Here is a 24,242-nt window from a genome sequence, read left to right on the forward strand (position 1 = left end):
GAGCCATGTTGCATACATATTGTCTGTCAGCATTCCTTAACTCTATAAACAAAGTCTCAATATGCTGTCTGCCTCAAAAGCCAAACTCTTTGTCTAGCAAATCTGGATTTGAGCTTCAGTGGGACCGCAGCCAGAGAGCTGCATGTTCTTTACACTGAAATAGCAGGCAGCTATTTTAATCTCTGAGAGCTCGCCGCTTTTCCCCAAGACAAAACACTTCATTGAGCCTCCGCTGATAAAAAAAAAAACCCTCTTTTTCTGGAGCGCTGTAACAAATCACAATATTGGCTGATTTCTTTATGCGCAGAATTTAATCAAAGGGTCCGAGGTTTCTCTTTTCCCCCAGTGGCGAAGAGAAAATCACAAATTACAGAGCTGACGTGTGACAGGCAATCGACTGAGTGAGAATCTATTCAAGTCTACTGAGATTAATAACTAGTTCAGTGTAGCAAATTAAATTAATGACGTTTCCTGAGCGATGCACAGTGAAGCAGGAGGAGGGAGTGTGTGTGGACTGTATATGGACTTTAGCGGGGCCGGTTCAGGTCTGGAATGTTCCTCTCTGGTCCCTGCTCATTGGTTTGAAACACTTAGGACCGGTTCTCCCCTCACACCTGCTGCAGCAGCGTTTACCGCCGCAGCAGCAGCGTTAGCATTAGCGTTAGCAGCAGCAGCAGCTAATGAGAGCAGAGCCCCCCAGGGGAGCGAGGGAGGTCATTGGAAATCTGGTATTTCCAGACTTGACAAAGGACTTAAGTTTTTCCTACATTCCTGTGCTGCCCTCCTGCTTTAACGGCATGAATGAGGGTCACCTCAAGTGGTTTGGCTTCTACACAAAAGGGAAGGAGAAGGAGTAGAAGAAGAAGAGGGGCTGTGAGCCATGAATCCAGAGCAGAGGGAGCAGATACAATGTCTGTTTATCCCTACACTCACCCCCCCCTCTCTCCTCCCTCCTCCCTCTCCCCCCTGCCTCCCTCCCCTCTCCCCCTCCCCCTCTCTGTTTCCGTCATTGTTTTCTCACAGTTGTTTATGCTGAATCATTTCATGCAGCCTCAGTTTGATTTTATTCTCTCTCCCCTGCAGTCTTGTGAAAGTGAGTCCTTTTTTCTCTCCTCTAAATCTTTCGACAGCCCGAGGGCGGGGGAGGAGGGGGAGGAGGGGGAGGGGGGGGGGGGGGGGGGGGGGGGGGGGCATGTCCGCCAGCTCTTTAAATAGTTTCTCTCTTGCTCTTGTGATCTTAACACAACAGCAGCTAAAATTAATTTCAGCGTGGATGAGAAGGAAACAGCCCGCAGGCTTTTTCCACTGATTTGGTGACTGAAGCATTTCTTGGATTGTAAGTCACAGCTTGTTCCTGTAACATTAAACTCAGATGAGAGCAGCACATTGCTGGTAAAGTCACCTTGTTTTTGCCAAGTTTTTTTGCTTTTCTGAAGGGGGGGGGGGGGCGCTGGCTGGCTGTGCAATCCATTACATCAAAGCCTCACACACACACACACACACACACACACACGCTCAGCTGACAATAGAGGCTTTCTGATGAATGAAATTATTATCGATCTTCCTCATTTCGGGGAGGATCCGTGTCAGATATGCATTATATATGAAGAAGTATAAATCAGGGGGAGATCTTTCTTATCTGGTCCTGTTCAATGTTTAATCCCCTTGTCGAGCCTCTCTCTCTCTGGTTGAACGTGTTATCCAGGCTGCTTAAACACAAAGCTGCCTGATAAATTGGCATGAGAGGAAGTTAAGTATTTATTGACCTCATAAAAATTGTTGCCTCCATGGCCTTAATGAAATTCTCTCCCCTCGGCTCCCTGTCGGTGCCTCAGACGCCCTCATGTGGCTCAGAGGAGGAACTGCACTCTGTCTCCCCTCAGCCCGCAGAGGAAATGAATACTTATATAAGTGTTATTGTTTTATGACGGCTGTAATATGTCTTAGTGCTTATAAGGTATACATATATTTATCTATACGCCACCTGATACTCCTCCTTTATTTGCTTCATGTGACAGCCGAGCTGTGGAGTTGTGATATTTTTAGACGTGGGAAAATAATTTAGCACCTTTTTAATTGTTCAGTCGTAAATTAAAACACAAAGTGTCAGAGTTGCGTCTCTGAGCTGGAGGGGAGGCTGAGGGATGGGTTTAGGGTTAGGTTTGGTTGAGATTTCTGCTGTTTATTAAGAGCGGCAAAGCAAATCAGCCCTGATATGACAGAGAGTCATTTCTTAAAATGTTGTTTCCCGGGGCCAACGCAGCATCTTAGCCTTTCTGTTTGGAACTATTTAAGGCTCCAGTGATTTCCCGGGCTCAGCTCTTACATTATCTGGCGGCCGGACCCTCCCTCCGCCCCCCCCCTGCCCCCCCCCCCCCCCACCTCCACCCCATATTGACATTCCATAACGCTGACCCGGGCCGGGGCAGCCATCTCTTTCCCACAGATCATAGCGATAGCAGCGCAGTGGTTGATGCCACTTTGTTGGCCCTCTGGTAATTAATAGCACAGCTGGATATTAGCGCGCCGATCACACACACATGTTGCATACACACACACACACACACACACACACACACACACACACACACACACACTGGCCAGCCTGGGAAGATGGCCCGTCACTAGAAATAGCCGTGTTCAGCAGCGTGCATGAATCTGTCACAGAGCCGTCGTCTCTCCGTCTCGTTCCCGTGCGATTCTGCCAAAGTGTTTCTGAGAAGAAGAACATTTGTAATAAAAATGACACCGGAGCTATTTGAAGAAGAAGATGAGTGTTTCCTCCATTTCTAAGATACTATTCAGAATAATTGAGCTCCTCATTAACATCTCATTATACCTCCCCCCCTTTTCTCTCTCTCTCTCTCTCCCTCTCTCCTCTCCCTCCCCTCTCCTCCCCCCTCTCTCTCTCCCTCTTTTAATTTTTCCTTCTCTCTCTTTCTCCTCCCCTCTTCTCTGCCTCCCTCTCTCCTCTCCCTCCCCTCTTCTTCTCTCTCTCTCCCTCCCCTCTTCTCTCCCTCTCTCCCCTCCCTCTCCCTCCCCTCTTCTCTTTCACAACCCCTTTGCTCTCCTTCTTTCCAATAAGTCACATTTAATAGTACATTTCCTTTCTTGGCCCGGGGCCTGGTGCCAGACCAGCTGTATGAAATGTAGTTTCACCGCTTTCCCTGCCAGCACTTTTGTTCAGAGGAAAAATAACAAAAAAAAAAAAAAAAAAAAATCCCACAGAGCCTCTTGAACTCTCGGAGGCTTTTTTTTCTCCCTCTCTTCCTTTTGAAGAGGAGGGCGAAACAGCTTTTGATTCATTGTTTGTTTTACCGCCGTGTCCCTTAAAAGGAGTCGTGCAGTCGTCTCGTGTCGTTACAGGAGAAGACCTTATTTTCTCTCCTGACTGAGAAAGTCGTGTTTCTGTCTGGCTTTATGGATTGTTATTGTAAAAAAAAAAAGGGCTGACAGAGGAGCGGGAGAGATGTTGGGAGTGGGCTTATTGAAGTTTGGAATGTTAGAGTGTTTCAGTCGTCTCGCTTTCCTCTTCCACAAACGTTTCTTGTTTCTGGTCCGGTGCCAATTTCCATTTTCTTTTTCTCTGAGCAATAAAAAGCCCCAAAGTTTCCCTCGCTGGTTCCTCTGTGTCATTATTTCACTCCTGGGCATTGTTATGTTATCCAGATCTTAATGTTCCCATAAGTTATGACATCAGATACGGAAAAAACGGACCGGAGGAGAATCCAGAGGAGGAATAGCAGGAGGCAGGAGGCAGGAGGCAGGAGGCAGGAACAGGAACAGGAACGCTCCTCCTCCTCCTCCTCCTCCTCCTCCTCCTCCTCCTCTGTGTCATTCTGCTCCCACTTAATGAAGTCGGAGCCCAGCTATCTGATATTAAATCAAGTCAAGTGAACACTGTGTTAAAAAGTCTAGCGTGGTGTTCCATCCCATAATATGCCTTCACTCTCTGCTCCGCTCATTCATCACATTAGGATATTAGATTAGAACCTCTGCTGTGAGCTTCCTTCAGCTCAGCTCAACTTTACAAGCTTTCAGTCCTAACCAGCTCAAACACACACACACACACATACACACGCACATTTACACACACACTCACTCACACACTGTACCGTCAGGATTAAACTAATATCAAAAGTGATTTCTTCACAGCAGGAGTGAACTGCTTATTTGCATATTATCTCTCTCTCTCTCTCTTTCTCTCTTTCTCTCTTTCTCTCTCACCCTCTCCCCCCCCCCCCCCCCCCCCTCTTGCTCATACACTCTTTGTCACTCATCTGAACTTGGAGTTTCCCTCTCTTAGTTTAATTACAATACCATTGTTACCACATGCCAGGTATTGCTTCAGTCAGTCAGAGGGAGTGTATCTGTGTGTGTGTGTGTGTGTGTGTGTGTGTGTGAGTTTATCTGACCCCCTGCAGGCCTCAGGTGCTGCTGCAGCCTCATTCCAGTGATGTTAATAACAAACAAAGAGGTTTTGTGTCATATCATGTACAGAGCAAAGTAGTTGTGTAAGCGTGTGTGTGTGTGTGTGTGTGTGTGTGTGAATATCTCCTCTTGTGAATCTTGTTGTCCTGACATGTAGCTTTTTGTTTGGGTGTGTGTAAACATGCTGCGGGTTTAGCTGAAGCCCGATGACATGACATAACACGACCACGCCACACACTCATCAGCATTCCTCTGCCTGCATTCTTCCTCCTCAGGCTCCTCCTCCCCTATGAGAGGCACACTAAAGGCGAGCAGGACAAGCCCCTCCCCTTGACCAAACCCAGGAAGCCGGAGGGCGGCCAGGAGAAGACGCTGGGAGCCAAAGCCAAAGGAGTCGGGGCCAAGAAACTGAAAGGCCCCAATAATCCCAAGCAGGGAAATAAGAAGGAGCGAGCGGAGACGGCGAAGGAGGAGGAGCCATCACAGGTCAGGCTCAACACTCCGGGCTGTCATAGTGTCGCTCATCACTCTTACTCTTATTTGTCTTATTATCTTCATTGACACGTCTTTGTCTCTCCTCTGCAGGACTCAAAGGTGAAGGAGGAGAACCAGGAGCTGTGTGCCGCCATAAAGCAGGAGGCGTCTCTGAGAGATGAGCCCATCGTAATAGAGGAGGAAGAGTTACACCTCACCCTGAAGAAAGAGGAGTCCCTGGCAGCGGAGCAGCCGTCATCGCTCGGCCCCAAAGAGCCGGAGTGCCGGACCCCCCACGGCGGCCTCACGGGGGCCGGACCTCAGCCCGAGTGGCGGCAGATCAGCGAGGCCATCCAAGCCAAACTCACCTGTGAACAACAAACTGAAGGGCATTTCATTCCTAAAAACCTCTACCTGCCTCACCGCTGGGACCAGAGCAAAGCCTCCGCACACGTGGCTCTGCCCGAGCCCGCCTCCAGGGGCAGAGACTCCATCGAGAGCCACGGCGGCAGAGTGGGGAAGGTCTTACCCATGTGCAAGCAGGCCGACAGACTCTCTGTGGACTCCGGCGCCGACTCCTTCCCGGAGAAAGACGACTACGTTAAGAACATTAAGAAGGAGCCGACGCAGAGCCCAACACAGACCGCCGCCTACTGCAAAGCCGGCCAGGGCGTCATGTCGCCCCTCGCCAAGAAGAAGCTCCTCTCTCAAGTCTGCGAGTCCAACCCCTTCTCCTTCACCTCGCCCCTCGCCGTCGCTCCCTCTCTGCCCGCCATGTCGGCGGCGGAAAGGGAGAAGGAGAAGCGAAAGGGCGAGGAGGAGGCGGCGGCGGCGGCGGGACAGAGACACGGCTGCGTGACGGAAAGCATCCCAGATTTGGTTCCCATATTCAGACCCTCGGTCATCCAGCACGCACAAAGCAGCAAGCCCCCCCATCAGGCCGCCAGCGGGCCGGCAGAGAGGGGAGGGGAGCTGGGAGACACCTACAGCTGCCGGACCGCCCATCACATCCAGGCTCAGGTCAACCCGCCGTGGCAGCCGTATCTCCCCCGGAGCCACGCCCAGGACAGCGTGGAGGCGGCGGGAGAGAAGCTGCTCCAGGGCCCGCCGGCTCCGCCCCAGAGCTACGCCGGGGACTGCTACTCGTCCCCTCACCTCCACAGCCTCTACAGGCAAACGGAGAACTGTCTGAGCCAGGAGAGGCTGGCCGGCTTCACCAACGGGGAGCGGCGAGAGGCCTTCGCCAGAGAGCGCGAGGGCGGCCAGGCCTTCATCTGCGGCGGCGGCGGCCTGGAGCGGGAGGGTTTGGCATACAGATCACACTACAGCGACAAAACCCCTACACACGGCGACGGCAGAGAGGCGGACGACGAGCCTAGAGACTTCACCATTTCCAAACCTCTGTCGCAGAGGGTTTCCTCCTTCACCAAGCCCTCCTTCTGCTCCCTCCCCTACTCCATCATCCACCAGGGTCTGGATTCCCACCCTAAGGCGTGCCGAGTCCCTCCCATGACCATCTCCCCGCCCAAACAGAGCCACAGAGAGCCGTCCCCGCCGTTCCCCAGCCCCAAACCCTCCTCCGACTCGTCCCTGACCAGCCCCGTCCGGCCCGGCAAGAGGAGCCTGGCGGAGGCGGAGGGCGAGGACTTCCTGGAGAGGAAAGTCCGCGTGGTGACGCCGATCCATCCCGCCGGCTCCATCCGACGCAGCGACCCGGAGGAGCTGAAGCCGGCCGAGCCCGCCCACGCCGTTCATCTCAACAACCATCTCCCCGAGGGCCACCCCGCCTACCCCCCCCACCTCTACGCCGGCCTGTACGCCCCCGGGAGCCTGGTGTCCCACGGGCACCAGGACGGCCTCCAGCAGCACCCGGGCCTGCAGTACCTGAAGAGCCAGACGGCCGTGTCGCCCCTGGTGCCGCAGCTGGCCTTACACTCCATGATGTTCCACAGGCAGCTGCTGGCCGCCAGCCCCAGTCCGCACCACTTCTACAGGCACCCGGGCGGGGCGGCGCTGTACGGGGACCTGCTGCACCACCTGTACCCTCTCTCCACCCTCCCCCCCCAGCTGTCCTCGGTACACCCCAGCACCAGACTTTGAGAGAGGGGGAGGAGCGGAAATATGTCTTTAATATCTCTCACTCCTTTGACACCCTCAGATACTTTTATGGCTTCTCTCACTTCTCTCTCTCTCTCTCTCTCTCTCTCTCTCTCTCGGGGACTGCGGCTCAGTCAAACGATAACACTGATGATGATACGACTTTGGCTGATGATGGACTGAGAGACTCACCAGTCAGGCAGACTGAAAAATTCCATTTCCTTTTTTTTTTTATCATTTAATGCATTTGTTCCTATACTTTGCACTGTTTGTGTATTTGTATCACCACTTACTGTATCTTCTTCTTCCTCCTCCTCCTCCTCGTGTCTTTATTTGCACAGTGCTGATGTGTATGTGCTCACCAATCAGTTTGCCGCTCTGTCAGGTTGTGTAGAGCGGAGCGCAGCAGAGAAAAAGCCATTTGTTTACTGCGTCTGAGGGCTAAACTTTGTTGCTGACAAACACTACAAGTCTAACGCCGACCACGTAAATACAAATCCTTTATAGCAGCGCAGGGGCGTCCAGCAGCTGTTTAGCTTAGCGTTATTACACTTCAGCCAGCCAACGGTGTCGTATCTGTTTACATTTCTCCACGCTGAAAAAACCTGTTGCCTGTTTTCCTCTCGCTACAGTCGATCCACCGGGGACGTCAGACGTTCACACTCAGTGCGTGCGGTGCTGCATCACGTGACATTGTTCCCCCCCCCCCCCTGTCATTCTGAGGCGCTGTGTTGTTGATGGATGTACTGTAGACACTTTTCCACTCAGTGACTTATTTCTGTTGGGTTACAGCTAAATGTAGTTGTCACGTTCAATCAGTTGACAAATCGCAAAATGAATGTTGTTTTTTTTTATTTGTTATGTTATTAAAAAAATCGGTTTTAATTTTGTACTTTCTGCACTGAAAGTAAAGAAAAATAGCCCCGACACCTTGAGATGAGGCGACAGAAGCTGCGTGCTCGTCTGCCTGCCTGTCTGTCTGTCTGTCTGCCTGTCTGTCTGACCAGCGTAATGAAGCGGCCTCACGCTGTGGAATGCTCAAAACAAAGAAATCAGCATTTCATCTTTTTTTTTGTTCCTGACTTGAAAAGCAATTTGTTGTTTGGGTGCACAGACTTTGATTCAGCTGAAGAAGACTCCACTGTATCATTTTGATAGGAATGTTGTCACTTAGGTTCTTATTGCTTTGCAAATGTCTGTGCCTTTCGCAGTCTTGGATTTAGAGTTAGCACTACAAATGTTAAGGTTTATCTTCTGTAGCAGGGTAGGAATATCGATATTACTGTCACTCTCACGCGACGAGACGCTCGCAGGGAAACGGCGCGGCACGCTGGGCTGTCAGACACCAGACCTGACGACAAAGAGACGAGCGCTATCTGAAGTCTTTACGCAGTTTGACTTTGATCTAACGGTTTCATATTTGCGCTTAAGTAAGTACTGTATATTCACTTCACTTGAAAAGATTTACTGATCGTTGACATTTGACCCAGGTCTGGTGTCTGTCATCCACAGAGGAGGTGTGTGTGTGGTGTGTGAGTGCGTGCGTGAGTGTGTGTGTGTGTGTGTGTGTTCTCCGCAGTGATGTAAAGGTACCAGGCAGGGTGAAGTATGCCTGCCATGCTCCATAGAGCCTGAGGGGGGACGACAGCACCTGCTCGGGCTTTTTTACGACCACTATAATAGCAATCCAGGAGAGCTGAGATACACGGTGAACATGTTTGGTGTTTCTAAAGAAGATTTAAGAGAAAAAAAAAAAGCTGTAAAGGTCTATGTGTAAAGTTTTACAGGATACTTTTAAGATAAAGACATTCATTTCTGACTAAAGTACTGTACATTGCTGTGTGTAGGTATAAAGTGGCGTTAGCGCCCGGCGGCCCTCGTGTACAAAAACATTCATATGGGATCAACTCCATGGCAACCATTCTCTCGTCTTATTTCCCGTGTACATAGCACTGTAGATAGTACCGTGTGGTTGTTATCATATAAACTGTTATAATCTGTAAATAATATAAGATAGTATAAAAGCGTCGGTTACACAATCTAGCCGTGTCCTTGTAGCCTCCGTTACCAAGGTCACCACCATCCTTTTAGATTGAGACAAACACTACAACTTAAGAATTAGGATCCTCTTTTTTTGTTGTCCTTTCTCTTTTGTTTTTCCATGTCGTTTCCATTAATGTGCATCCTGAAAGTGTTTTTGATACAGCAGCCATCTGTTTACCAATCACCCAGCTGGCGAGCGAGACAAAAAAATCAGACATTTTGTATTATATGACCTCCTGTATATTTAATTAAAATATTTTACTATCTACACGTTTCCTCAGCCGTGGCGTTCTTGTTCTGAATCTGAAGCGCAGATAAAGTGGCTCGGGCTTTCAGATAAGCTGAAATATTAAAATGGCAGTGTGTTAACGTCGGTGTAATGTTCCCTTTCCCTGAGTAAACGCACTGTGAATGGGCTTTTATTGTTGTAATATCATTATCTGGCTATGAGATTCTTTCCTGCTTTAATCTTCACAACAGGCTACTTCTGGGCTCGCAGCCACACAAGCCTCTCTAGTGTTTGCTGCAGTAGAGAAATGTGTGTCTCTCTCTCTCTCTCTCTGTGTGTGTGTGTGTGTGTGTCGGGCTGCAATAAAAGCTTTGACTTTTATTGCAGCCCCCTGGTAAACCTTTACCATGAAAAATATTCAGTAATACTTCCAAGCTCAGCAGAAAATAAAGCAGGCTCTCTCTCTCTCTGGCTCGCTCCCTCGCTCTCTCGCTCGCTCGGGTAGAAGGAGGAGAATGTAGGGCGCTTTATTGCAGATCAGCAATAATAAAAAATACAGTTAGCTTCTAAGACAAAAGTGAACAGAGGGTGAGGGAGGAAATTGCACTTTTTCGAAAAACACAAACTGTAGTATTTGACATTTCCTTCTACATAAATTACACAGAAATCAGTGGAACATGAAGAGAACAGCGCTGCTTAATGCCTACAGAAGGGATGTGCTCTAAAAACAGTCAGTGTGAGACGATAGACTCTAACTAACATCGTAATTATGAGATGAAAAACATGAAAACAGAACATTGAGTCCTGAAAGGAGAGGAACCTGGCTCATTCCTCCCTGAGCGTCGTGTCCTTGCACAGTCATCAAAGGCGGCGCTGCCACAGTCTTTCTGCTCGTTGGATCACATCCCCCCTCTCTTCTCTCTCTCAGGCTGCGCTCGGCCCTCGGAGGGAAACCTTTTCAATAACCGCCGCGCTACAATACTATTCTGCTGCGGCGGCACAATTAATTGTCTAAAATGGAATAAAGGAATCCAGCGTTCCCCCAACAAGCGGCGGCCTGTCAGCGTGACTGACAGGTCATTTCATTCCCCCTCCTGTCACACAGCTGCTCTACCTGGAGAACCACGCTGATGGAGACATACAGAGACGTGGAATAGTTAGACTTTTACACTGCATTAAGGGAGGAAGGACTTTAGGGCCGGTTCAAGGTCTGACTGAATACTTAGGACAGTGCTGCAGCATGAACCTGTCACACACACACACACTTACGAAGGGACTGATCCCAACAAGGTGTATTGATGAGTAAACATCTGTCTGCTGCACACACACACGCACACACACACACACACACAGCTAATATTGAGCTGCAGCCCTTCTTTTTCGTGGTACGATCCATTTCTCAGGTTCTTTTCAAGGCTTAAACTAAATCCCTGTGTAATCCCAGCCTGCGCCCCAAATCTTTATCTGGGCCTCGTGATTAAACAATGTGGAGGGCCGGCTGTTAAAAAATGGAATTGTAGCTCTCCTGCTGTTTCACCTGGAGAGAGAGAGAGAGAGAGGGAGAGGGAGGGAGAGAGAGAGAGAGAGAGAGAGAGAGAGAGAGAGAGGCAGGCTGGAGCGGGTGTTGTGTGTCCATGCTGTGGAATTATGTAGAACCGTTCTCCAACACGTGACGGTTAAAGTGGGAGAAAGAGTGGTTGCCAATATTGGACATGTTCAAAACACACACACACACACACACACACACACACACACACACACACAGAAGGGCATTCATTCTTCCCTCCACACTCAAAGGCCTCATTCATCCATACCATCATGTTAACAGTGTCACATTAATGTGGAGCCACCAGGCCAACCAAGGTGGCTCAGCATGAGGGGAGGAGCTCTGGTGGCTCAGCATGGGGGGAGGAGCTCTGGGTAACAGAGACGCCACATCAGGGGAGGAGCCTGTGGCTCTAATAAACCCTGTTTCCTTAAATCTAGCATAGTGGTTATAATAATAAGTCACATTGTAAACAGAGTTAGGCATTAATTCCGTAAAGGTCTGACTCACTCAGAAGCTGAATCTGTTCCAGTGTGAGAGGTTTAAAGGTCAACCAGAGGAGCTGAGGAAGGAGCTGCAGTGTGTTAAAGACCACACAGTTTAGTATTTAAGGGACTTATTATTATTATTATATTCCTTAAATTCACTCAATCCTCCTCCTTAATGTTGAGAGACGTGTGCCTCTCCTGTTCCTGCTCACTTACACACACACACACACACACACACACACACACACTCGTGTTGCTGTTCATGTTAGTGTTTCTACTCTAACACGTTTGTTCATTGGGCTAAATTGGCTGAAGTGTGACTGTTGCTAAGTGGCCGTAACTGAGCCTGATCAGCTTTCACACCTTCTGTGTGATGACAGGGTGTGTGTGTGTGTGTGTGTGTGTGTGTGTGTGTGTGTGTGTGTGTGTGTGTGTGTGTGTGTGTGTGTGTGTGTGTGTGTGTGTGTGTGCAGTAAAGAGGTTTGGTTGTGAAACGGCAGAAGGATCCTCATTAATATCTGTGATTACAGCACGGAGCTCAGTAATCAGACTGATCATTTATTACCATGGTGTCACAGTGCAGCCCTGACTGAGGCTGAGCAGTCAGGAGTGTGTGTGTGTCACACTCTGGAGGGGTTAAAGCATTAGTGTGTTAGAGGTTAAAGTAGAGGGTTTGGCTTCACAGAGCTTTGAGGTTGATCTTCTCCCTGAAAGACTTCCTCACTTTGCTCCTGGGCGCAGGGACGGGGCCGACGCCCGGCGCCGGTCTGAGGAAGAAACCGTGCTGGGCCTCAGAGAGCTGGGCCGGGTGGCTGTGGTGCTCCAGCTGCTGGAGTTGAGGCTGAGGCTGAGGCTGAGGCTGAGGCTGAGGCTGAGGCTGACTGTGCGGTTGGACATCCAGGTGACCCAGTGGAGCATTTTTTCGGGTCAGGGCCGGCGCTCCTCCGCCGTTGTTGCGCTGGAGCTGCTGGATGATGGCGGAGAACTTGGCGTCCAGAGATGGCCGGCCAGTTTTGGAGCGTGTGGCTGGGCGTGACGTGGAAGCACGAGTATTCTCCTTCTCCTGGTATGAGGGAGGAGGAGCAGGAGGGTGGAGGGCAGCGGGTAGGGGCGGTCTGGCTGGACGGGTGGGAGGGGCATAAGACGGTGTGTCGGCGGGTGGGGGGGTGGCATAAGGCTGTCTATCAGAGGGAGGGGGAGGGGCACGCCGCTTCTTGTTGCCCACGGGTGTGCAGCTCGTGTTGGGGGTGGGGCTTGAATAAGGGGTGGAGCTTGTAATGGGGGACAAAACGCTCTTCTGCACGATCACAGAGTGGGAGCCCTCAAACAGCGTGGACCAATTGGGCGCCTCCCTCTCCTCCTCCTGACCAATCAGGAAGCAGCCGTCCGTCTCCTGGATCTTGTTGTGAATGATGTCAGTGATGCTCTCAAACTTGCCCGGTGAGTTTATACCTGCGCACACACACACACACACACACACACACACACACACACACACACACACACACACACACACACACACACACACACACAGTCAGGTGAACGTTGTGATGAACGTTGGCCTTCTTTTGTTTTGCTCGTTTTATAAAGTTAGAATTAAATGAAAACCTGATTTGCATCTAACGACCACATTAACTGCCTCGGCACAAATCGGTGTCTTTGTGTGTGTATTGATGTTTTCTCCTTTGAAGGTCTCATTTGCATAATATCATCTATAAATAGAAACGCCTTCCGATGGAAACACAAACGTGTAAACAAAGAGACAACAGTGGCTTCACTTCCTCTACTCACTGAGGTCGTTATACACCGAGTCGGCCTGCTTGGAGAGGAAGAGCGATGGTTTCCGTGGTGATGCGACCTCGATCTTCATTAACCGGTCGCAGCAGTGCAGCCACTGGCCTGGCGGTACACAAACAGACACACACACACACACACACACACACAGGTGAAGCTAACTGTTGGTGCTAAGAGGAATTTAGTCAAAAACAGGTGCAGCCACTTTTGTTACTCAAAGACACTGATGTACACACACTCCACCTACACACACCTGCAGTATGTCACCATCATAGAAACACACACATGCAGTATGTAAGCACACACACACACACACACACACACACACACTCACTCTGGTCATAGAGGTGCTGATGTAGAGCATCCTGCCACTCGTCCAGCTCCTCCCAGGTGTCTGTGGTGAAGACGATGGTCTGGGCTCCCTCTGATGAAGGGTAGACGAGAGACAGGCAGCGGGACTTCTGCCGGGCCGAGTCCTTCTCCAGCACACGGATGCGGGTGTCCTGTGGAAACAAAACACACACACACACACAAGACTTTAGAGAAGAAGAAACTGAGCTGTGGAACTGAAAGAATGTGGCTAATAGAGAGAAAGAAGAAGAGAAAGAGGCAGAACGATGTGACAGAACAGAGCTGCAGTGAGCTGTGTGGCATTCTGTGGAGTATTCTGCTCCTCTGCCACTGCTAGACAAAAACCCTGAACTTTAAAAATGTAATCAATACAAAGCTCAGTGGTAATAAAGTAGAATAAAGTCTCCCGCTCAGAGTTATGGATCAATAATAAGCAGCTAGCCTTCATGATGTCGAGGCTCAGACAGACTGCAGTAGTTTTCCTCCTCTGGTCCAACAGGATCAACACTAACAATCCTGTTGAATGTGTGAAGATGTGACCCGTCTCCCCTCCTGAAGCCTTCTCCTTCTCTCTGCAGCAGTGTGTTTATGTGTGTGTGTGTGTATGGTTGTTGTGGCTCACCTTATTGATGGGTATGTTGAGGGTGGGCTGCACTTTAGCCTGGATCTCCTCTGGGGTGAAGAAGCAGGACAGAGCGCCTGAACTCAGCACGCAGTAGAGACTGAGGCAGCGCTGCAGCCCAGACAAGCTCTGCTGAAGTTCACAGATAAGACAAATGAACAGATATACGCCGACTCAATGGAATTGATTTGTTCATATTTTTCCCTCTGCAGTGTATTTCCTGTCACGATGATAAATGGGGAAACAAAATAATAAATGGGGGTTTGGGGAAACACAAATTGATGGCTTTCTAATCTGGAAATTAATTTTAAGAAGCAAGGTAAAGAAGCAATGTTGACAAAGAAAGCACCGAGTGTTTCTGAGCCAATTACAGCTGGGAAAGTGTGAATGGAGAACGGCATAACAGGAAATTACTCTTTAGGGCCAAGAGGTCCAACTGTGTTTAGTAAAGCTGTTACAATAAGAGCTAACCCTGTTTAACATTAATCTACAAAGAGCCACAAGGCTCAACTCTCTGTGTGCAACCAGACCTCCACTTAATGAAGGCAAGGCATTTCAATATTTATAAATACACACAATAAGACAGCGTGTAAGGAACAAGCTTCATGAACACGTCACTTTCCATATATTGATTTAGTTTGGTTGAACTCTGAGGACAGAAGTGGACCCACCTGCTGGCTCAGGTAGCCGGTCTTCATGTGCTGAGTCATGCAGGCGGGCTGGGCCACCAAGCGGCAGCACAGGTTGCCATAAAGTGGGAGCCAGGACGACCACTCAGCTGTGTGTGTGTGAACAGCAACAGTGTAAACAACACAGCCACATCCGCCCGTCTAACTCACTCCATCCTGTGAGTCAGGTAAGCATTTACAGAATGTGCTGACTAAACAATTCCTTCCAGTCTTGTGCAGAAAGTGTTTTTATTCTGTGGCCTACAGCTGGAGTTACATGTTAAACACACAGGATGGAGATCTGTGCTGATGTTTGGTCTATAGAACAATAAGAAGAACAGAATCTGTGCAGTGTGCAGATACACAGCAGTGTATCGATTCAAACTAACCCAGAGAGTCGACCTGAGAAATCACAGCTGAATAAAAACTTTCTTCTCAGAGATGAAGTCAGATCACAGCTTACACTCCTGTTCATTCCAGCTTCCAGTTATAATGATGTGAACATATTGTATCATTGCTCCATTACAGGATCTAATCTGGAGCTTAAAACATAATCCCCCCCTCACATCCCCTGATATTACTCTGCTCTGCCTTTGTGTCTTACCGTCCTGGAGAACAGTGAGGGAGTGAGACTGGAAGCTGCCTTCAGCCTGGGGCAGGAGGAGCGTGGTGTGGGCCAGCAGGCTGAACTTGGCCCCTCTGCAGGTAGACACACACACACACACACACACAAATGTATTGATTTACAGAGATGCCCTGGAGGGTAAACAATAACTTCATCCTGACCTCACTCTTACTGAAGCTCCTCTGTGTTCACCTCACTATGTGTTTTGGTAAATTGCTTCCTTAAAGACTAATGTATCTCACTTTCCCCCTGAACCTGAGGTGGGATGGATGACTGACAGAACACATTTACATTGTGAACAGGTAGATATACTGTTTTCAGTCTAAAAACACAACATTAGCCTTGGTGAGAGTACAATGTGGGGTTCACCCTCCTTACAGTCACCAGCCTGTGAGCCTGTGAGCCTGTGAGCCAGCAGCTACATGCATGGCTCCAGTAACAGGCCGTGATCAAGTTAGTCCCCAGCTGTGGAAACACTAAATGGGGAGACCAGAGTGTGTAAAGGGTTTTTACTGGATAACCAAGCACGTACGGGGGGATCGGGTTGTACTGCATGAAGGTGTCAGGGTCCGGGTTGTCCAGCAGAGGGCAGAGCTTCTTCCCTGAGCTCTTTCCAAAAGAGCTGCGGAGCCTCTTTGCCAGCTTCTTCGGCGTGTTCACCGATGTGAGCTCCTCCTCCAGGGAGCAGCTCCACAGCTCCACCTTCAGCTCGAACTGGGGAACTGTCTCATTGCTGGGAGTAAGAATAATAGATAAATGTTAAACTGAGGCTCAAAGGAATTAAATAATAAAGAGCAAGAGATTGTATATGTTGTATATTATATAACAGCTACACATTAAATCCACAGTTAATACTCACAAGATGGTGACGCCCTCAAAGCAGATGTCAGTGATTGATCGATCCACCACCACCATGTCAGTGTCAAACACCTCCGAGCCAATTCTCATCAGACAGAAGACGGCCACCTGACGGGAGCCTGACACACACACACACACACACACACACACGGAGATGAGACTGTCAGAGTCCAGACTACGACCTGTGGTGATGCTGCTAATGAGGTACAAACACGATCCACTGATAAACTCACTCCCTCTGTTGTTAAAGTGGTCAGAATCCTTCCAGAGCAGAGGAATCCTGAGCCCTACATCAGCAGCAGAGGAGGAAAGTATATTCAGATATCATTCATCTTAACTTCATGCCTAATATAATTGATTAGAGCTTATTCTCACCAGATATTGCCAAAGTCCCACTGCAGGGGACACGGTCGTCTGAAAGCGAACCTGAAAATCTAAAAAATCACATTCATTTTGCATTCAAATTCACTGCAAAAAAGCAAAACTTAACAATCAAACACTCCCTCATTTTGACCACAGGGTTCCTATTGATTTCATCATAAAATTTTCCCTTTTCCCGACTTTTCCAGAGCTGAGAAGGCGGTGACGGTCGGCCCTTTACCTTGCGGCTGCTCCCATCAAGTCCTCCTTCCTCTTCTGCAGGTGTGTGAGGTAGGCCTTGATCCTGGAGTTGCAGGTCAGCAGGTTCTTGGAGGCACTGAGTACCTGCTCACGCTTGCTGCAGGCCAGCAGCAGCTTGTAGGCCCCCTCACGCATTCGCATCTCAAAGTCCAGCTTCTCCTGGATGTTGGTGCCCTTCATGGAGACGCACACAACAAATAACGTGGAGACGGTTATGCAGCATGAGCATGAAGGGGTTAAGAAACACAGAAACACGCCGTTCAGAAGGTTTCATGATGACCAACACGAGCTAGATGGGAGAACAGATGTTCAGTGTATGATATTATGACGGTTGATTGATTGATTCTGGGCCCAGACACGTCTAACTCAGTGTTGCAATTTGTGATGATTGCTTAGCTGTGGTGGAAAGTACCTAAAAAATGACATCACTTCTATAAAATCTACTACGGGCACTGCTCACTTCCCTTATGTGTTCGGCTCAGAACTTGCCAATCAACCCTTATATGGACATGGAAACTGGATGGGGAGAAATGCAGAAGGAATCTATAGACATAAGAGTCAAATAATAGTTTCAGTTTAATGTGTGTGGTCTGTGGGAGAATGATGATGACTGGAGCAAAGATAAAACATATAAACAGTTATTATTGATTCAAGGGTAACAACTGTGAATTTGCCTTAAATTTCCCCTTAGGATCTTATACAGAGATCTCTTACAGCTTAAGCTGCAGCCTTTCTGTGTAAGGGTGATGAATTGTCTTTTTCTGACTCTTCTTCACACTCCTGAATGCCTGTATGTTTCCTGACACTTGTAGCTTGTGAGCCAGTGTGTAATCAGTGTCACCTGCTGGTCTCACCCCCCTCACCTGGGCTCATTAGCTGCTCTAGTTTGTGGTTAGCAGATGGAGAATCTAGCTTTACTCTGTAACCACCACATCCAACATGTAGTGAGAGACAGTATGTTCAAGAAGTTCATAGAAATGATAGGTTGTGTCAGTGTAGCAGCTATAACAGTGTTTATATTGGGCTGTATAGTCATAAGATGATTCATGACGTAATATGATCATGATCGGGACATGATCAGAAGCTACAATGTGAGTAGATCCTACTTATCTTCTCACGTCGAGCTCTTGAATGAAATGTGACTTTTTGTAAATAATATAATTCATCCATATTAACGATTTTAAAGTGGCCTTGGTTACACATGAGGTCACCAGATACCAACATAAAGTCCACTAAGCTAAGGGACCGTGTTCACTCTATTTTACGCCATTTGTTTACCTTTGTGTTAATGTAAGTGTTAGTATAACTGGATCGGTACTCCATGGACGTTCTAAATAAAAAAATATTCAACGGAAACACGACTCGGATTTCAACAAATGGGACAAAACGGGGGCGACTCCCATATTGGATTACTGGACTGTTGTGAGCGTTGTCCCGGAAACTGGAGGGTAATGTGGTAACGGAAGGAATTGTGATTAATTTCACACAAAATGTCTCAATGTATACGTTTAAAAGAGATGTTAAGGTAAAAACGGTTCAGTCAGACACTTAGTAGTTGCAACATAAACGGAAATAAGAGCTTTTCTGGTTAGTTTGCACTTTGGACCCGCAGCGTTTAACTGTCACTACAAAACAAATGTTGACAGCAGCACCATGAAAGATGAAAGAGAACGCGGTTAAAGTCGGCGTCCGTACCTCCGTTTGTAAAAACAACACACTCTCTCGTATTTTCTTCCTTTTTATCTCCATAGCCAGTGCGGAACCGGACGATACCGACGCCCTGGAGCTCCCGTTTCGCCAGGAAGTTTGAACGTCCCGCTGGTCGTCCATGTTGTCCCTTCATTCGCTAGCAGCTCGAGCCGCACATTCCTGTTGCAACGCCTCCACGACAGACGGGGGTGTTCGAATTGTTTCACGTCACCGCCCGTAGGAGCTACAGGTATCTTTACACTAACAAAGCCATGGCGAATATGAAGAAGGAACTTAATAATGAAGAACAATTAAAAACAAAAAGTGTACAAAAAAGCTAAAGCCTAAATTAGCCGTGATGAAACAGTACTTTATATAACTCCGCACTGGATTACGTTTGCATTCAAAAACAAACACACGCTCCGCCTTTCAGGGCCTTACAAAGATCCTAAACGAGTGCTTCCGCTGGCACGGAGGGTACGTCATTCTGTCAAACAATAACCCGGACGGTACCGTTTTTCAATTTTGAATTGTGTAGCCCCAAAAGTAACATTACTTAAAATAACTGAATGAAATAATCTCTTTCTCAAAAACTAAAAATTGGTTAACACATCTTAACATTATAACGTGGGTAACCTAATTCAATGCTCGTCTCTTTGTGTTGTTGTGTCTTGTTGTGTTGTTTCTCTCACAGTAGTCTCGTCCAATTCTACCGATAGAAACTGTATTGGCTGTATGGGATGGATTTGTCTGTCCTATAATAATCACCGACATTATTCACAAAGCTAACTAAACATTTCAAAAGGATTGTCCAAATTGTTTTTATGCCTTGTTGTGGGTGATGCATCATGTTCTACAGTAGTTAGGCTTCAGAGCGTCGTCATTCTTTAATTTCCAGCTTTCAATTATCATAGTGGAAGCTGCACAGCCAAAGAACTGATGAAGGTAAAATGAACACCGTATGTGTCTTTATGCAGACACTAACAATAACTCTGGGATATTTTAAAATACACTGAAAATTACGTAACGCAGTACACTGATTGTATTTGTTCTTTAATTTCTTGACAGATTGGCAGTTCACAGTGACGTTTTGAACCCCATTTTTAATATTATATGTAATAGCGTGGATCTGCCACTAGAGGTCAGGAGAGAACAATGAATGACAAACTGTCTCCTTTTCACTGTAGAATTGATAAGGGAAAGTTCAGGTAATTCATCTCAGTGCATTAACTAGAATGTTCACAGTAATAGCTTGTCTAACTGGTAATATTACACAAAAAGCAGGATTGACTAAGGATTTTATGTCTCAGAGCGTCTCTCTAGTTTCTATTCCCCTCAAACAGCATCTTAAAGCTCATCTTTGTTCATCATTTGAAGTTATAAAAAACTGCTATAAATTAAAATCCAGATTTAAAGCAATGTAACCTTTTTTTGAATTAGTGTTTGTCAGTGTCTTCTGTTTCTGCTGTGCCCCCTCCCTCCAACAAAACTAAACATCCATTGTTTTATTCCACTGAATCTTTCCCTCACATTGAATCATTTACGATTTATTCCCCAAAAAACTTTCTCATGAATATGTCCTCTTCTCCTCCATCACTCTGACAGGCGTGTGTGTGCACCAGTGACCTACCACAGAGCAGATCGCATGATGGTTAATGACGCAGACTGTCACTACATAATTAGCGAGTGTGTTCCGGTGAGTGTGTGACCACCAAGAGCGTCTCTGGGTCGTGTGAACGCTCCTCCATTAATGTAGCTCTGTAGTGTCTTTGTACCGCAGATGGTTCTGCTGTAACGCTGACAGAGCGTAAAAGCGTCTGAAGTGTGAGGAGAAGATCACTATCACTGTGTGTGTGTGCGTGTGTGTGTGTGTGTGTGTCCCATTCTGACGTTAACAAACACACTGGGTTATTTGCTTGGAGCAAAGCTGCATCATTATTATCTTTAAGCATTTTCATTCAAAGTAATCTGGACGTCAGTGAAGTTCTCAATCGGTGCTTGTAAATTATTGGTGTTGATCTTCATCGTGGAGGTGTAGCACCCTTTGACAATAAGAAACCAGAGCCGGAGTGTGTGTTATAGCTGAGGGGAGGTGGGAGTGCCCTCCCCCTCCCCCCCAACAACTGTGTGGAGGAACCCGCTCCTTCATAACCCAACTCCCCTCCAGCAGCGTGCAGATGGACAAAGTGTCTGAGCCGGACTGAAACTCTGATCTGAGGACGAGATGAGCGCAGTTTAGAGCGACAACTTGTTTGATTCGCTTGTTATCGAGAGAGCAGCCAAACACCCTCGGAGCACTTTGCTACATGTGAGAGTCTGCCGGTCTCCCAGCGCGCCTCCCCGCCTGCGCTGGTGATGCCATGCCGCGAAATCACACCGGCGACGAGAGCGGCGGCACCGGGCTTTGGCTGAAGAGCTCCGCCGGGCGGCGCACAGCGCAGGACTACGCGCCGAGGGACGTGGAGTCCGGGCGGAGAGCGATGAACAGCAGCGGGGCGCGTGTCGGGGACGGACTCCTCTCCCCCGGGACGGCGGCGGCGGCAGGTGCGGAGAGGAAGCAGGGCGCCCGGCTCAGCCTGCTGGGGAAGCCGCTGACCTACAGCGCGCAGAGCGGCCGCAGGAACGCGCGGTACCGGCGGCTCCAGAATTATCTGTACAACGTCCTGGAGAGACCCCGGGAGTGGGCGTTCGTCTACCACGCGTTTGTGTGAGTACTCAGGCGGGACGCGGTGTGTCACACACGCACAAAGCACCGGGGTCACACCGGCGTGTAGAGAGAGCAGCAGGGAAAGTTGTGATGCACATTTACTGAGATTCAGGCTTTCTGCTTCATAATGAGCAACTGGTGGACACACACACACGCACGCACGCACGCACACATACAGTTTATTTGCTTCACTGACAGTTAGTGCAGCATCTTTGTCAGCTGTGATGACCTGTTGCTGCCATGGAAACAGTGTGTAGAAAACGGGGATAAGGATCTTGGGGTGACAAATAATTCATGATAACAAGGTGTGTGTGTGTGTGTGTGTGTGTGTGTGTGTGTGTGTGTGTGTGTGTGTGTGTGTGTGTGTGTGTGTGTGTGTGTGTGTGTGTGTGTGTGTGTGTGTGTGTGTGTGTGTGTGTGTGTGTGATGGGCCCTAACTGCATAAACAGAATGTGTATGTAAGCATTGGCTACTGACACACACATAACAATCTGATGAAATGAGCAGAGTTGTTATTTTGCTGCAGATGAGGAAGATCTCCTCACACTGTCATACAGGTGCAGCTGTGTTTGCATTCTTGCAGGTGCTTACAGATTTTGCCAGCAAGCTGTCAGCTCAGTACAGTAAATGTAATTGTAAGTAGGACTCCCTGTCACGGTTGTGAGGGTGTTGCGTCACTCGTTTGGGTCCAGAAGTCGCGGAGGAACGACTTCTCAATCTGATATTTCTCTTCTTTAATTGGAAAAAGCCTCACACTTGACCACAGCTTGGATTTGCTTTTGTGATATAGTTCCTTTGCAGTTATAAAAACCTAATTTCTTCTTTTGAAAACAAACATGGCTCATCTTCCTCTCTCTTCATCCTCTCCCAGCTAACCAATTATTGTGAATCATTAATATTGTGCTGCACCAGTAAGCTTTGTGTCCCAGAGGTGTTTCTGTTTACAACCCCGACACACAAACACTTAAACTGTTAACTCGGTCACACAGCTGTTGTGTTGGTTGAGGGAGAATCTTAAATGGCTTCATGTCAGGATTTTACAGGAGTAATTGGTTTGTGTTTGTAAATGGATGCTGTGATGTTTCTGCACCGCACTTCAAAGGCGTCACCCGACCACCAAACAGTCCGACTGCAGATCACACACACATGCAGTTTGCCTCGGAAGTTTTGTTCTCGGTTGTTACATCATTCACTAATGAGCCGTCTCTTCAGTTTCTTCCCAAACCCCTGATAACATGACTGCATCATGCATGTCAGAGTGTTTGTCATGACAGTCAGAGGCGCCGTGTTCTGGGATCTGCACAATCTCAACACGACACACACACACACACCCGCTTTTCACACTTCCCGTCTTTTTTTTGCCGCAAATTGCACAAATCTCTCTCTTTCACACACATGCGTTCACACATCCAGCGCCACATCTCCTCCCGGCCTAACGGAGTTCGCTGGAAGCGCTGTGAGAAGGAGGAAGTGGAGCTGTCAGAGGAGAGGCTCCAAAGCCGGATGTTGACGTTTTATTTGCTCAGGCGGGACAGCTGAGGTCCCGAGGTTAAGTCGTTACATCTGCACACGGTCACAGCCTCCCACACGGAGAGAGAGGCTCAGCTGAAAGGAGAAAATGTCCAAAAAATGATTACTAACATTTTGTAGTGAGAGATAATGACATCAAGAAGAAACATCTTGGCTTTAGGTTAAAGGTTAAAGGGTGAAGGAGCATAAGTGTGTTTTCATGTAGTTTGGTGCAGAAAATGACACAATGTGTGTGACTGCAGGTTGGTCCGGTTTCTATAGGATACAGATCGTCTGAATGCTCCATGAAGCCTTCAACAGAGCATCAAGGTCCTCTTACTCAGATATAGAGCTTCACAGGCTGCATGAACAGAGGGGCAGAGCAGTAAACCAGAGCTGCAGGTCTGCTCTGGACCAGGCTGCTACAAACACACACACACACACTTTTCTTTGTATAGAATGATTTGTATTACCTTCAGTTGCGTCACTCAATAAGTCAGACACACGTTAATGTGAGTGTGTTGTGTTCCCACTGTGGCCACTTCTCCTCGCTCACTGCAGAGCACATTCAAGCTGAGTGGCAGCACACACACACACACACACACACACACACACACACACACACACACACACACACACACACACACACACACACACACACACACACACACACACACACACACACACACACACACACACACCTGCTTGTACACTTGCTGACAAACACACACATTCATTCGTACACTCTTAGACACACAAATAAAGGAATGCACAGTGTTGCGTGTAGTTTAACATACACAACGTTTGCATAAACACGCACAGTATCACAGTGCACACACACACACACACACACACTCTGACATGTACAGATGGATTTACTGTGTGCAAACTAAATATACACACACATAGGATCAGTCACATGCTGCACGTTTCCATGTGGAGAAGGGATGAACAAACACAAACAGAAGAGCGGAGATGATTTATTAAAGTGATGTTTCCTTTGATCGATTAATTAGTTAGTGGTTTATGTTGAAGCAGATGCTGAGTGCTTGTTTGTGGATCCACGAGGAGGAAATGTGTCAGAGCTGCTTCAGATTTAGGGTGTGTGTGTGTGTGTGTGTGTGTGTGTGTGTGTGTGTGTGTGTGTGTGTGTGTGTCTGTTTCACTGTCAAAGTCTATCTGTGTCTTCATGTGCTGATATCGGCTGCAGGATGAATTTAGACACTGATAAGCATCTGGGTGTGCGTCTTGCCAAATAGTGCTCCCACACCGAAACACTGCTGGCATTAACATTCAATCTCTTAATGAGATGGCGTGTGTTGGGATAATCACATTTGCTCAAATGGGTTCCAGCCCAAAGATGATTCCATGCTGAGCGTATGAATGCTCTTAGTCTGATATGGTAGCTGAGCCTGAGCAGCTGAGTCTGAGTTGTCCTCCGATGGCTGGCCTGAGTCACTAACCATAGGGGCTCTGTGTTTATGTGAAGC

The 24,242-nt window shown here is 48.1% G+C and overlaps 3 protein-coding genes across 3 annotated transcripts in view; 2 read left to right on the top strand and 1 right to left on the bottom strand.

The window, feature by feature from the left end:
- The window catches only part of arid5b (AT-rich interaction domain 5B), a 73,255-nt gene extending 63,942 nt beyond the window's left edge, over positions 1 to 9,313 (top strand). Inside the window, exons 9-10 of the mRNA XM_076158661.1 lie at positions 4,707 to 4,917; positions 5,017 to 9,313. Coding sequence (XP_076014776.1) covers positions 4,707 to 4,917; positions 5,017 to 7,005 — 2,200 coding nt within the window. The 3' untranslated portion in view covers positions 7,006 to 9,313. The remainder of the gene's footprint in view (positions 1 to 4,706; positions 4,918 to 5,016) is intronic.
- Positions 9,314 to 10,665: 1,352 nt separating this feature from the next.
- On the bottom strand, positions 10,666 to 18,753 carry rtkn2 (rhotekin 2). The gene is made up of 12 exons (XM_076158747.1): positions 18,543 to 18,753; positions 16,828 to 17,021; positions 16,602 to 16,660; positions 16,460 to 16,513; positions 16,228 to 16,345; positions 15,901 to 16,101; positions 15,348 to 15,442; positions 14,747 to 14,853; positions 14,076 to 14,207; positions 13,437 to 13,605; positions 13,100 to 13,207; positions 10,666 to 12,760 (listed from the first exon to the last, which is right to left on the bottom strand). The coding sequence occupies exons 1-12, from the start codon at positions 18,675 to 18,677 to the stop codon at positions 11,988 to 11,990; spliced, it is 2,145 nt and encodes a 714-aa protein (XP_076014862.1). The 5' UTR covers positions 18,678 to 18,753; the 3' UTR covers positions 10,666 to 11,987.
- Positions 18,754 to 20,896: 2,143 nt separating this feature from the next.
- LOC143007246 (potassium voltage-gated channel subfamily KQT member 5-like) overlaps positions 20,897 to 24,242 on the top strand; it is a 62,577-nt gene continuing 59,231 nt past the window's right edge. Inside the window, exon 1 of the mRNA XM_076158559.1 lies at positions 20,897 to 21,243. Within this exon, the coding sequence (XP_076014674.1) occupies positions 20,897 to 21,243 (347 nt within the window). The remainder of the gene's footprint in view (positions 21,244 to 24,242) is intronic.

Source organism: Genypterus blacodes, unplaced genomic scaffold (genome assembly GCF_046128005.1).
Source record: "Genypterus blacodes isolate CSIRO-AG114 ecotype Tasmania unplaced genomic scaffold, CSIRO-AGI_Gbla_v1 ptg000010l_1, whole genome shotgun sequence".
In the NCBI taxonomy this organism is placed as follows: Eukaryota; Metazoa; Chordata; class Actinopteri; order Ophidiiformes; family Ophidiidae; genus Genypterus; species Genypterus blacodes.